This window comes from Poromitra crassiceps, assembly GCF_964638095.1.
Source record: "Poromitra crassiceps genome assembly, chromosome: 6".
Lineage (NCBI taxonomy): Eukaryota > Metazoa > Chordata > Actinopteri > Beryciformes > Melamphaidae > Poromitra > Poromitra crassiceps.
The window spans coordinates 10,022,661-10,037,947 of NC_139627.1; the positions used below are offsets into that span (position 1 = coordinate 10,022,661).

General features: G+C 42.0%; 1 protein-coding gene across 1 annotated transcript in view; it reads left to right on the forward strand.

The window, feature by feature from the left end:
- Positions 1-15,287, forward strand: part of LOC310777689 (NACHT, LRR and PYD domains-containing protein 3-like) — a 37,228-nt gene that overhangs the window by 3,601 nt on the left and 18,340 nt on the right. The window contains exons 3-7 of the mRNA XM_083638067.1: positions 1,870-2,173; positions 2,680-3,078; positions 7,395-7,499; positions 9,339-11,196; positions 11,301-11,474. Coding sequence (XP_083494193.1) covers positions 1,879-2,173; positions 2,680-3,078; positions 7,395-7,499; positions 9,339-11,196; positions 11,301-11,474 — 2,831 coding nt within the window. The 5' untranslated portion in view covers positions 1,870-1,878. The remainder of the gene's footprint in view (positions 1-1,869; positions 2,174-2,679; positions 3,079-7,394; positions 7,500-9,338; positions 11,197-11,300; positions 11,475-15,287) is intronic.

Sequence of the window (15,287 nt, forward strand, 5' to 3'; positions counted from 1 at the left end):
GAAAACATTGCACCCTGTGGCAATCACTGTGAAAACATGGCATCTGGTGTCAATCACTGTGAAAACATGGCACCCCATGTCAATCACTGAAAACATGGCACCCTGTCAATCACTGTAAAAATGGCACTCTGTCAATCACTGTGGAAGATGGCACCCCATGTCAATCACTGTGAAAACATGGCACCCCATGTGAATCACTGTGAAAACATGGCACCCTGTCAATCACTTTGAAAACATTTCACCGCATGTCAATCACTGTGAAAACATGTTACTCTGTCAATCACTGTGAAAACATGGCACCCTATGTCAATCACTGTGAAAACATGGCACCCCATGTCAATCACTTTGAAAACATGGCACCCTGTGTCAATCACTGTGAAAACATGGCACCCTATGGCACCCGGTGTCAATCACTGTGAAAACATGGCACCCCATGTCAATCACTGAAAACATGATGGCACCCCATGTCAATCACTGTGAAAACGTGACACTGCATGTCAATCACTGTGAAAACATGGTACCCTGTCATTTACTGTGAAAACATGGCACCCCGTGTCAATCACTGGGAAAACATGGCACCCTGCCGATCACTGTGAAAACATGGCACCCTGTCAATCACTGTGAAAACATGGCACCGCATGTCAATCACTGTGAAAACATGGCACCCTGTAATTTACTGTGAAAACATGGCACCCGACAATCACTGTGAAAACATGGCACCCTGTGTAAATCACTGTGAAAACATGGCACCCTGCCAATCACTGTGAAAACATGGCACTCTGTCAATCACTGTGAAAACATGTCACTCTGTCAATCACTGTTAAAACATGGCACGGCATGCCAATCACTGTGAAAACATGGCACCGCATGCCAATCACTGAAAACATGCCACCGCATGCCAATCACTGAAAACATGGCACTCTGTCAATCACTGTGAAAACATGGCACCGCATGCCAATCACTGTGAAAACATGGCACCGCATGCCAATCACTGAAAACATGGCACCGCATGCCAATCACTGTGAAAACATGGCACCACATGCCAATCACTGAAAACATGGCACCGCATGCAAATCACTGTGAAAACATGGCACCGCATGCCAATCACTGTGAAAACATGGCACCGCATGCCAATCACTGTGAAAACATGGCACCGCATGCCAATCACTGTGAAAACATGGCACTCTGTCAATCACTGTGAAAACATGGCACCACATGCCAATCACTGTGAAAACATGGCACTGCATGCCAATCACTGTGAAAACATGGCACTCTCTCAATCACTGTTAAAACATGGCACCACATGCCAATCACTGTGAAAACATGGCACCGCATGCCAATCACTGTGAAAACATGGCACCACATGCCAATCACTGTGAAAACATGGCACGGACGCAGAACTTACTTCCGGGGCAAATTACGCCACGAAAAGTCACGTGCCTGTTGAGCTCTATGGATAATACTGCAACTAAATGTCTTCTTCTACTCTTTGACTACAAATGTATCTGTAAATTTGATGAAAAGACACAACACAACATTTATGATACAATTGATATACTCAGGCGATCTCTGTTTTGGCCATGATTACTGTTTATATGTTGACTGTTTACTGGGCATTTTACTCCAAAACGATATGTATTTAAATTACAGTATTTGAATACATTTTAACCAATATTCATATTCATAGCAGAGTTCCATTCTATTCAGGCAAATCTATGTCTATGTACCTTTTGTGATCTGGCTGACAAATTACTTTTACAAGACTTCCATACTAGTTTTAATGAGATGAGATTAGATTTATTTCAAATTAACATCATCATCATCATCATCATCATCATTTTAATTGAAGATATCCTTTGAATTGACCAGGAAGCCACGATGGCGACGGATGAAGAGAAGCTCTCCGAAACTCCTTTTCTCCTTTTTGAAACACTGGAGGATTTGGGAGATGAGGATTTCAAGAACTTCAAGTGGTTCCTGCAGCAGGGTGGCATCCTGGAAGGCTTCCCAGGCATCCCAAAGAGCCGACTGGAGAATGCAGATAGGACAGACACAGTGGATGAGATGGTCCAGACCTACAACAAAAACTTTCTGAAGGTGACCAAAGAGATTTTGAAGAAGATCAAAAAGAATGATCTAGTGGAGCGCTTAAACAGCAGCTCAGGACTTAAAGGTAAGTCATGGGGCGAGATAAAAAATACAAACATGAAAAACAGATATATATCAAGACTGTGTGTGTGTGTGTGTGTGTGTGTGTGTGCGTGCGTGCGTGCGTGCGTGTGTGTGTGTGTGTAAATAAAGCCCACAGTGTAATGCGAGTTTAGTTACCATTACTTTAGCATTAGCATGATAGCTTTGCTCATATTAGCTTTGTATTTGAGGTAAAGACAAGGTATAGTTAGATCGCCATGAAATAGCGTATAGACTTAACATGCGATATCAGATGGAATTGTCAACTCGTAACATTAAGCGATCAATTCGGTGGAGTGGCTGATTCAAAGGTCTGGAACCAGGCATGTACTTTGTTGTTTAGCTGATTTAGGCTGATTCGGTATGAAAGCAAAGCTAATGCTAACAGCTACCCCCACATAAGTAAACACTCTTCAATTGAATCTCTCTCTCATGTCTCCCTCTCTCTTTCCCTCTCTGTCTCTCTATCTCTCTCTGCATCTCTCTCAGCGGATGTCAGTGATGTTGGGGAGACTTCAGAGAACAGAGGATGTTCCTCCAGTCAACCGCAGCCTGCTCCTCTTCCTCACCTTCTCTACCAGGAAGCAGCGATGGCGACGGATAAAGAGAAGCTCTTGGAAAGCAAAAGGCTCCTTATCCAAACACTGGGACATTTGGGAGAGAAAGAGTTCAAGAGCTTCAAGTGGGAACTGCCACAGACTGAGATCCCAAAAGGTTTCCCAATCATCCCAAAGAGCCAACTGGAGAATGCAGACAGACTGGACACAGTAGATCAGATGGTGCAGACCTACAGCGGAAACACTCTGGAGGTGACCAAGAGGGTTTTGAGGAAGATCAACAGGAATGATCTGCTGCAGAGTTTGTCAAACAGCGGCTCAGGGCCAGAAGGTAAGTCATAGGGAGTGTCTCCCAGCCAGGGTCAGCAACAGAACAAATCGAATGGGAGGACAATAACTAGCTGCCGTCAGGGACCAACACACAAACACCAACGCAACTCCAATTTCAAAACATGTTGTAAAGTGTCTGTATTTCACACAAACAATGCACTATGCATTCCCACTGCACAAAATATGCAAGCCAAGTCTGAGCTGTCTCTGTCTCTCTCTCTCACACACACACACACACACACACACACACACACACACACACACACACACACACACACACACACACACACACACACGTGCACGCACACACACACGTCACGCACGCATGGTGCACACCGCATGCGTCATTACACGTTGGTGAAAGTAAAAACAGGCTATTTGAAATAGAGGATAAGATCATTACGTCACTATTAATATGACAAATAAATAAAATAAAAAAGCACAGTGACAGGCCTTGCCTGGCCTGCGTGGGGGAGGCCACAATAACTCATTTGTGGGGGGGACGCATGGCTTATGACCCCCCATGACGCCGGCCCTGCTCCCGGCAATGCACAGTGCTCCGGACCAGCCCCTTCGATTAAAGGGTTAGAGTTTCAGCCCTCGTGGTCTCAGCCTCACAGGATTCAAAAAAATGCTGAGGGTGCTAGCGAGAAGATTCACCCAAGCTGTTAACTGTCTCCTTCCCAAAGCTTCCCCTGCTTCTGCTTCAGCTATAGTCTATAAGTAGCCGTGACACACAACTATACATTTCCTTCATAGTTGTTCACTACCTAGCCAGCTTCCGCTAGTGAGACAGCTTACAGTTGCTTCTTCAAAAATCTTTTCAAAATAAAACGTTTTAATGGCTTCTGTGTGCTTTAGACTTGTGTGAATGGTTTTTATCTTGAACATCCGACCTGAAGTCATATTGCCGTCTCACTAGTGGAAGCTGGCTAGGTAGTGAAAATGGCTGCGCCCGTAATATTATCTGAGTTAGGGGAGACAGACAGACAGACCTCCTACTCGTAAACTATGGACTATTTCAGAACGAACAAACCCAGACTGCAGAGACATCACCCGTGGCTCCAAGGTTCCTACTTTTTATTTGAGATTGGTGCATGTATGAAGAGGTAGGACGGCAGAGTGTGCAGAATTTCCAGATTACAGAGGGGGGCAAGCACAACTACACACATTCCAACAGCGCCAAAAAGCTCTATGTACATGTTGTGACTCATGTACTCACCACGTGATGAAATAACATTTACAATGGGGATTTCACTTAAAGAAGCTCACCCTAAAATCACCTTACCTGTACTGCTATTTATCCATCTACATTGTTTTGTGTTCGCTGCCTGAGTTCTCGAGATATTGGCCCTAGAGATGTCTGCGTTTTAATAATTCATTAATACTTGAAATGGCAAAAACATACATTTGAAAAATGTTTCTAGAAATAATGGTCCGGTTACTCAAGATAATCCACAGACCTAGTTATGAGCAGCTTCATGTAGGAACTATTTTCTTTAGACCGAACTACACCCCCTAGCCGCTAACCCTTATGCTGCAATTACCATCAAACACAACGCCGTTACAAAAGCACCAATAAGGAAACCTCTCTTTGCATTTTATTTTGATTGGTGTTTTAATAAAAATTACTTGTGACATCTCACATGTGGCTTTGATTTACTACCATTGAAAATGTAGCCCAATTTGTAGAAAATGCAGGTCTAGGTAATGAGTGACAACTAGGGAATATCACCCAAGGAAATACCAACAGATAAACCATACAGATTCTTTGCCATTGTAAACATAAATGAGGGAACAGAGACATGGTATTCAAGTAGAACACAATGTACACATTTTATTAAAAGACAGCCTGGACAGGATTAGTCTCCCCAGACTCAAATATTACATTGAATCGCTGCACTCCGCATACTACATAAATTAGTCCAACCCTATTAGTCTAAATGAGTGACAGGTCGTAGCACTGATGAGAGAGCGGTTCCCAAGTAATTTGTGCATGGCACAAACAGGATTTGGGTGGTGTTACCCACCAGAATTATTCACAGGTGTGCCCTGGCAATGCCGGGCGTTACATCAATCAAACCAATCAGATTCCCGTCTTAGTCCCTGTAAGACAGTTTGCGTGAAGCATACAATATGCTGTAATTCTCCCCATAGGCTCAACTCCATTGACTGTAAATATTATCCCTATCTCACAACAACACCATCACATCATATTCCTGTTGAAAACATCTGTAATTTGATGCAATTCGGGTTCTTTTGTTTACTGGAAAATATAAATGTGTTTGCAGTGGGGGAAACGGGGGAGACAAAAGAAAAGGAGGATTTAGAGTGTCCAACCATACCACACTCAATAATCGATAAAAAACACAGGTGCAAGGATCAATATCCAAACGTGAGAAGGAGCAAGCACACTAAGGGCCCTATCGTCATATGGCGCTATCATTTGTGCAGCCGTTTGGCGTTTGCGCACCTCTTATACTATCTTCCCTGCGACTTAAAGGAGAATTTCGTTTTTTTACACCACAGTCCTCATTTCCAGCTTAAAATATTATGTTTTACTCACCAAAATAGTTTGGCTTCATTCGGATGCCCACGGAAGATTTTGAGCTCCGAGTAGTCTCCTCAAACAGGCTATAACGAGAGCCTGCGGCGAGTGCGGGGCATGCTGCACACGCTCTCTAAATGACACTTTTTCTGTCAGATCACGGTTCATTATGGTTGTAAATATAATTATTTAGCTAATAGCTAGAAGCTAAGCTAACAACAACACAACAGTCAACGTTGATCTGCCCCGCCCGCATGGGGTTACAGTGCCCATCTTCCCCCTCTGTGAAACCACACTTCTTCAGAGGAACCACAGAAGGGGGAAGATACGCACTGTAACCCCATCCGGGCGGGGCAGATCAACGATATAGTTTTGCGCTGGAATCTAAGCGCAGACACAGGTGTAGGCGTGGCCCAGGCTGGTTGGTGCTAAATACTGGCCTTTGCGCGCCGCAAATGCTATCGTCTGCCTCCCGCAAGTGTCATTTTGCACTCTGTCCAAGATACCAGCGCCAGGTTCCGAGCATAAACACAGGTTTGGGCGTCGCCCATGCCAAACCAGGCATTCCAGCGCAATGTGTTACAACATTTGTGAACAACAAATCAGGCTTATTATTCCCCAAAAAGTTTTTTTTGTTAAAAACATTTACAGAAGGAAGCCTCTGGGGAGGGAAGTGCCATTATGAGATAAATAAACTAAGGAATTGCGAGAGTATTAATCAATGTTACCTTTCCTTGTAGTGACAGAATTTTGCCTCTCCAAGGTTGTAAAACCTTTTGCACTTTCTCCATTTTCCGTTCATAGTTTATCATAGGTAGATCTTTAAGATTATCTGGAATGTGAATTTTCAAAACATCTACTGAGCCATTAGTCCACTTAACTGGAGCTGTGCACCGTAGTTCGAAGTCTAAGCCTCTCACTGGTCCTATTCTCATAATAGTGTTTATCAAAATGTGGCTTTAAACTGGATAATTTAGAGAAAATATTTAAATCAAGTATAAGAGCATCTAGTGAACCTTTCTCAGGCTGCAAAAAGAAGGTTGCATCATCAGCATATCATGTTATTTTTGTTTCTATCCCATTTGGTTTCAAACCTGCTATACGCAAATTGTTTCTAATTTTAATAGCAAGAATTTCAATACTTAAAACAAACAAATATGACATCCCTGCCCAGTCTAGACAAGGTAAAGCTATTAGATAAATGTCCATTATTTACTATTTTGCTGGTTGGCTGATTATACATGACTTTTTTTTTTTTTTTTTTTTTTTACCTTTATTTATACAGGGGGAGTCTCACTGAGAGCAATGCTCTCTTTTTCAGGAGTGCCCTGTTCACATTCACACACACATTCATACCTGGAAGCTGACCAGTACAACCACAGTCTGATCTGCTGGCCACTGAGCAGCTCCACTGGAGCAGTTGGGGTTAAGGGCCTTGCTCAAGGGCACCTCAGTGGTGGTAATGAGGGAGGGGCAAGCGCTGCCATTTCACTTTCCCCACCCAGATTTATCCTGCCGGTCCCGGGGATTGAACCAACGACCTTCCGGTCACAAGCTCGCTTCTCTAACCATTGGGCCACCACTGCCATTATAGCTGAATTGCTTGGTTTGACCAAGTAAAACTCTTTTTATAAGCATTTTATGAAATGGCTATGGACAAATAAATGGTTGAAATCCCTTGATGTATATATAGGAGCTTTTGGCTCGTGGTAAATTCAGGCCCTTTTAAAGTTCCTCTCCCTCTCTTTCTGTCTGTGTGTGTCTCTCAGTGGATGTCAGTGTCAGGGAGACTTCAGAGAACAGAGGACCTTCCTCCATTCAACCACAGTCTGCTCCTCTTCCTCACCATCCCATTGACAGCAGTCAGACTGAAGGTAATGGCATGGACACACTACCCAAATCCGTGTATGTCGTGTTCTTTCGTTTTTCCGTTTCAAAACCAAATCGGAAAAACCAAATAATGGTTTAGTTTTTTTGCAAAAAATTAAAATCAAAAAATGAAAAAACTAAACGGGAAAAGGGGAAAATCAAGTTTTATTTGTTTTGTTGTTTTGTTTCTGTAATATTTGGATATTTTGGAAACCCCAGTGAATGCTGGGAAAACGAGGAGAGGAGGAGGCGCATGCGCAACATTTCCGTCCATAAAAAATCACCAAAATTATGCAAAATCATATTTTTCCCAACTTAGTGCTGTAGTATACCCAGTAGGAGGCCATTGATGTGTGACATGATTTTTGTGATACTACATTGTATGAGAGTGAAGTTATTGAATGATTTCCCTAATAGAAATTCACCAAAATTATGCAAAATTATATTTTTTCAAACTTATTGCTGTAGTATAACAGCAGAAGGCCATTGATGTGTGACATGGTTTTGGTGAGACTACATTGTATGAGAGTGAAGTTATTGAATATTTTTGTAATCTGTGTTGCACTTTGTAGACAGTACCTAAGCACTCGCCTCACCGCTCGCAGCACATAGAGACCAAAGTTATTTGTCCAGCTGGGAGGATTGCTCATTTAGGTGAAAATTAGGTTGAGCTCGTTGTCTACCTTACTAAGATGGGAAAGAGGCATTGTGTGTGCATTACAAACGCTTTGATTATGAGCTATTGACCAGGGAAGTGTGGATCTGTCAATATATTTCCAACTTTACCAAACTCTGCCAGTTCCAGTTCAGAGTCGGAAACATGATCCCTTCGGCGAAGGTTGTGCTCCATGCAGAACCTCCTCACAGACATAACTGAGCAGCGCGGAGCACCATAACGCTGCAGAGCGGCACTGATCTCTGAGTATGTTTGTCCACTGTCAAACAAGTTTGTGGATCAAGTTATGATAAGGTTCAAGTGCGGCCATAACTGCAATAAGTTGTCAAAACGTAACAAGCAAACTTCAGACAACTTCTCTCTTCCTGTTTTCTGAGACTGCCGCGGAAATGTCGAGCATGCGCCTCCTCCTCTCCTCGTTTTCCCAGCATTCACTGGGGTTTCCAAAATATCCATATCACAGAAACAAAACAACAAAAGAAATAAAACTTAATTTTCCCCTTTTCCCGTTTAGTTTTAAAACAGAAAAACCTCCTGCTTTTTCATTTTTTGATTCTCCGTTAATGCGTTTTGGTTTTAAAACGGAAAACGAAGAAAACAAACCCGTTATTTGGTTTTTCCGATTTTGTTTTGAAACGGAAAAACGAAAGAACACAACATACACGGATTTACCCGACGCTGTCACTTGTCAGTCGCTGTTCTGTTCAGATTGCACAACTGCCTCTTGTAATCAGGAGTATTTGTGTGGTTTTTGGTATTCACACTATATGACTGAGCTGTGACAGAGGATCACACATACTATACTATCTATACACCTATACTATCCTATAGTATTCTGATGGAGGCTATGTTAATGGATAGGTCTTTATTGAGCTAATTATGCATGATTCATGAAAGATAATATAATAATATATCTTATGTCAAAAAAGCCTGAAAAGCCAGCAGTACACAGAGTCGCTGCTATGCTTAAAATGTCTGTGCGGGAAATTTGATTGTTTTTTTGTTTTTGTTTTTGTCTTCTTTGAAAAATTCGTTAGACAGCTGTACCAGACCGGACATCCTGTACAGAAACATTTCTGAATGATTACAGCTACTGTTACACCCCTAGTATTTGCATAATACATTTAATTGTAGTTTAGTTTTTTATTCATATTTTTTTTCTACACAGATTTGCTGGTGAGAACAGAGCCTCCACGCCTCATCACATGGTACCAACACAAGCACCAATCTAACCTCCAGGACGGGTTTAAGTGTCTACAAGAAGGATGGGATGAGAAGAAGGATCAAAAATATCTTGATGCTATCTACATAGAGCTCTACATCACAGACGGGCGTATCATACACATCAACATCCAGCATGAGGTCAGGCAGATTGAGATGGCATCAAGTAAGCCAGTGGACACAGAGAAATCAATCAAACCCAGCGACATCTTCAAACACCCTTCTGGAAAAGACATACCCGTGAGAATGGTGCTGACCATTGGGATTGCAGGAATTGGCAAAACATTCCTTGTGCACAAATTCATCCTGGACTGGAGTGAAGGAAGAGCCAATCAAGATATTCATCTGATATTCCCCTTACCCTTCCGCCAGCTGAATTCACTGAAAGGAGAAAGTCTTAGTTTTGCAGAACTAATTCATGAATGTATCTGGGAAACCAAAGACATCAAGGAAGAGGCTCTTACTGAAATCTTCTCAACGTTACAGACATCAGGAAACAAATACTATGAGAAGAGCAACTTCAAGCTTCTGTTTGTGTTGGACGGACTGGATGAGAGCCGCCTTCAACTCGACTTCACTGGCAATGAAAAGTGCTGTGATGTGACAAAGCCCACCAGAGTAGAAGTGCTGCTGGCAAACCTCATCAAGGGGAAACTGCTTCCCGCTGCTCGCATCTGGATGACCACACGGCCTGCAGCAGCCAATCAGATCCCTGGAGACTATGTTGATGTGATGACAGAGGTGAGAGGCTTCAGTGAGCCACAGAAAGAGGAGTACTTCAAGAAGAGATTCAGTGATGAGCTAGCCAGCAGAATCATCTCCCACATCAAGACTTCACGAAGCCTCCTCATCATGTGCCACATCCCAGTCTTCTGCTGGATCACTGCTACAGTTCTGGAGGATCTGTTGACAACCAGTGAGAGAGAAGACCTGCCCAAGACCCTGACTGAGATGTACACAGAATTCTTGGTGTTTCAGCTCGATCAAACGAAAAAGAAGTATGATGCAGTTAACTGCCTACAATACATTAAGTCACTTGCAAAACTGGCTTTTCACCAGCTGGAGAAAGGCAATCTGATCTTCTATGAGAAAGACCTGAAGAAGAGTGGCATTAACTTCACTGAAGCTTCACAGTTCTCAGGAGTGTTCACAGAGATCTTTAAAGAGCAACGTGGCCGGAAGAACAAGGACAAAGACAAGATGTTTAGCTTTGTCCATCTGAGCATTCAAGAGTTTCTGGCTGCACTTCATGTCTTCCTATCACTCATCAACAGCAACAAGAATGTGATGCCTATGCCAAGACTGACATTCCAAAATTTCCAGATGTTTTTGAGCAAAACATCTGCAACAAAACTCCACAGGATTGCCGTTGACAAGGCCTTACAGAGCCCAAATGGACACCTGGACTTGTTCCTCCGCTTCCTCCTGGGCCTTTCACTGGAGACCAATCAGGAGCATCTACAAGGCCTGCTGATACAGACAGTAAGTGGGTCGCAGACCAATCAAAAAACAGTCCAGTACATCAAGGAGAAAATCAGACAGAATCCATCTCCAGAGAGAAGCATCAATCTGTTCCACTGTCTGAATGAACTGAATGACCGTTCTCTAGTGGAGGAGATCCAACAGTACCTGAGATCAGGAAGTCTTTCCACAGTCAACCTCTCCCCTGCTCAGTGGTCAGCTCTGGCCTTCATCTTACTGTCATCAGAAGAAGAGCTGGACGTGTTTGACCTGAAGAAATACTCTGCTTCAGAGGAGGCTCTACTGAGGCTGCTACCAGTGGTCAAAGCATCTAAAAAAGCTCTGTAGGTGAAAATATAAGTGTATTTCAAATAAAATGTGTGAGTAGGCTATAAAATAGAAAAGATTTTACAGTTGTTGTTTCTCTTCATGACTAATTCTCATTCAGGCTGAGTGTGTGTCAGCTGACAGAGAGAAGCTGTGAAGCTCTGGCCTCAGTTCTTAGCTCCCAGTCCTCTAGTCTGAGAGAGCTGGACCTGAGTAACAACGTCTTGCAGGATTCTGGAGTGACACTGCTTTCTGTTGGACTGCAGAGTCCACACTGTAGACTGGAAACTCTCAGGTAAGATCCATTAAAATTTTCATCAATTGATTTGACACATTTCTCCAAACTATGGTCGCTTCTCTAGAAACTCTCTCAGGTCAGTATTGCTGAATCTGCAAAGGGAGATGGGAGGTTTTCACACCAAGACATCAAGATTTACTGTCACATAGGTTATTCAGAATAGAGCAGCTTGTAGCAGATGTGGCAGGAATGAAGAGACAATTCAATGTCTTTTGGAACCAGCACAGCATGGAACTTTGTTCCTTTATTCACTAACATACAACAACAGATACTGACATGGATTAGCTAACATTAGCATATGATAACTAGCATGCACAGTTGTGTGGAATTGCCGTCAGGTTGGAGACAAGACTGATTAACTAGGCCAGGAAATGAGGCTTATAACCCATCCCCATATCCCATAATGCCTTGCGAGCCACCTGAGGCTGCACCTGTGGTTATTGTCCACCAGAGATTGCCAGTAATCCATTGTAGGTCACTACAAGCTAGTTCTTTAAAGTGACTACAGACAACTGTAAATGTAGATTGGACATTGTAATGGCTATAGAAAAATTGGTTCTTTATAAGCCTCGATTTTCACTATTATAGTCACATTATTTCACTATATGAAATTCTGCAATCTGCAACACCTCAGTAGATGGTGGTGAAGCTCAGAAACTTGCCATACAAACATACATTTGCTGTGGCCGATCAGATACGTAGTTTAGTTCAGGAGCCTGTTGTTGTACGTGTGATCAATACAGATCAATACAGTTGACTTGACATGGTTACGTTGGATGATTCTTCATCTGAGTGACTGGGACGGAAGAATGGAAATGGATCCGATTTTCTTTGTGACAGTGCTGCAAACAATAAAAGCGCTAGGGGGGATACAGTAACACTTGAAATTTGAAAAGTTGCCTGTAGCTAGGGCTATGATATTTAGGGCTTTGAAGCTCCAGTGAGATGAATTTGAACAAAATCTAAGCTTCTACGGAAGGGGGGGGTACACAAAATTAAAGAAATATATATATTGAATATCAGACAACAGCAGCGCTGTGACACACAGCAGGCAACACACTACAGCCAGAGGAACAAACAGTAACAAACATAATCACAAACACGTCTCAGCACTGCGGCTCATAGTATTTTTTCTAGGCTTGCCACAGTGTGGAAATTGCAACGCTGTAACGTAGCGCCCTGTTCTCTGAATAAGCTAGTCAAGGTGAGCTGTGTATCTGTCACTGCTGCTACTTAATATAAACAAATGAGTTGATTTCACTTGAACACTTTAATTGGGTTGAAATGAGGAAGTTTGTTCTTTACATTTTTACAACAGAAGCTCTCTCAGCGCCTGGCGTCTATTTATTTATTCATTTATTTAATGTATTTATTTGAAAGGGACAGTGTACGGTTCAAACATAAATGTCGCCATTTGATGCACCATCATGAAAAAAAGGAATAACTGACTGAGGCTATTCCAATAAACTGCTGCTTATGTGCCGGATCAGAGTCACTAGCCCACCATGTGATCGGTCAGGATCAAAAGTCCAAGAAAGAAGGTTTAGTCCTTTTATTCAACACGGGTGTTTCCGTAGTCCTGCATACAGGTATTACTTTAGGTGTGGTTTCCTAAGAAACGAATAAACAATAGAAACATGAATAACTCAAATGGATTGAGTGACCAAACAATTGAGCTATATAACTACGAACAAAGTTCCATACTCAAATGGACCACAAGGTAGCCACCTTGTGGTCCATTTCAGTATGGAACTTTGTTTGCAGTACAGAAACAAACAGATAATTACTAGTATCTAATACCAGCAATTCCCATAACACAATTGAGCATTTAACATATATAATCAATACTGCCCCGAAATGTGAGCTTAAACTATGCTCATTTACAGGTTTCAACATGCTCTTTAGACGGAATGCACATATACACATATTATAGGATGCACAAATTACAAATGTAAGGTAAATTCAAATAGTTGCTCAACCCAAATATAGAATGCCCATAAACTAATGAATGATGAAGGTCCTATTAGTGAGAATGATAATAAGGTAGTGGGTTTATAGATAATAGGGGGTGAAATCGGCTAGCAGCCTGCACCATGAGTCTGATTAGCATTGTGCTGCGCACATAATAGGCTAATTAGCCAGAGCAACCACGAGGAAATTACACTACAGAGATAAACAGAAAATTGCTCTCCTGAGGTTACTAAACTTTACAGAATCATATTATATACACAATACCCGACTGTAAACATTATGGGCTTGCTTGCTTACTTACTTTATATGTACGCACACCAACTGGGTAAAGGATGAGCTGCTGTTGCAGGACAACTAGGAGCGAACTTGCTCCGCACATTCAACTGGTGAGATGATGCAACACAAAACTGAAACGATGAAACGGACCATACCAACTGCAGAAATGGGCTGTACCATTAGCATGGGGATGTAAAGAGGATGGCCTTTTTAACAGTTAGTTTGTTCTTTACATTTTTACAACAGAAGCTCTCTCAGCTCTGGGCCTGGCGTCTATTTATTTATTTCATGTATTTATTTGAAAGGGACAGTGTACGGTTCAAACATAAATGTTGCCATTTGATGCACCATAGCAGATTAGAGCTGGAAGCCTATTTGCATCTGTAGTCCCTTGGAAACATCACAACAAGACAAATAGGCTAAAATATACAAGTTATACAAATCTACAACACCCAACAAGGTAAGGCTTTATATTAAGGTTCTAGCGTTAGGGTTAGGGTTAGGTACTAATGCTCTTATAAGGTGCTTATTAACACTATTTAAGACTATATAAGTGTTAATAATTGTATTATAAACGTATTTATTGGTAGCTTATGAGACATTTATAAGCACTTTATAACCACCTTTACTAGCTAATTTTGATACTTTATTAAGCTTAATAAATAGTTTGTTATTACCTTATTAGCAATTAACTATGCAGTTATTATCAGTTAACTATGCTTTTTGCAGGTACCGGATCTAAAGCGAGAACAGTGCCTTATTATAGGGTTAATAAATCAATGTATTATGCACTTATTATGCTTTTTGTAGATACTGGATCTAAAGCAAGAACAGTGCCTTATTAAGGTTAATAAATCCTTTATTATGCACTTATTAACAGTTAACTATGGTTTTCACAGCTCCCCTAGTGGGAAGAAGCACTAGTGGTCAAGGTTGATAAAATGTGAATAGAAATTACAATGTTTTAGCAGGGAAGGACAAAAACACACTTTAAGACAGCTCTTTAGAACTCTTTTTTACTTTCCAAGTAGTGCAAGTGTTAAAAAAAATGGAGGTAGGTTTCTTTTTATATAAACTAAAAGCAAAACAGTGTCTTTCGATATGTAGCCTTTACAATCTAGCATTAACAACTGTGCAATTGTATCAAAATGGCTGTTTAAAACCTTTCCAAATAGTGCAAGTGTACCAAAAACTGACCAAAAACCAAAAACGTTGCTTGAATCTTGGGGTTCAAGCAACGAGGGGGGTTGCTTGAACCTTGTTGGTGATCCTTGACAACCAGCTGTCTTGCTCAGCCAACATAGCTGCGACAGCACGCTCCTGTAGGTTCTCCCTCTACAACATCCACAAAATCCATCCCTTTCTCACAAGAGAAACGACTCAACTCCTGGTCCAGTCACTTATCATCTCTCGCCTGGACTACTGCAACGTGCTCCTGGCCGGCCTACCTGCCACCGACATCCGACCGCTTCAGCTCATTCAGAACGCTGCAGCCCATATGGTATTCAACCAACCCAAATTCTCTCATGTCACTCCCCTCTTCCAGAACCTCCACTGGCTTCC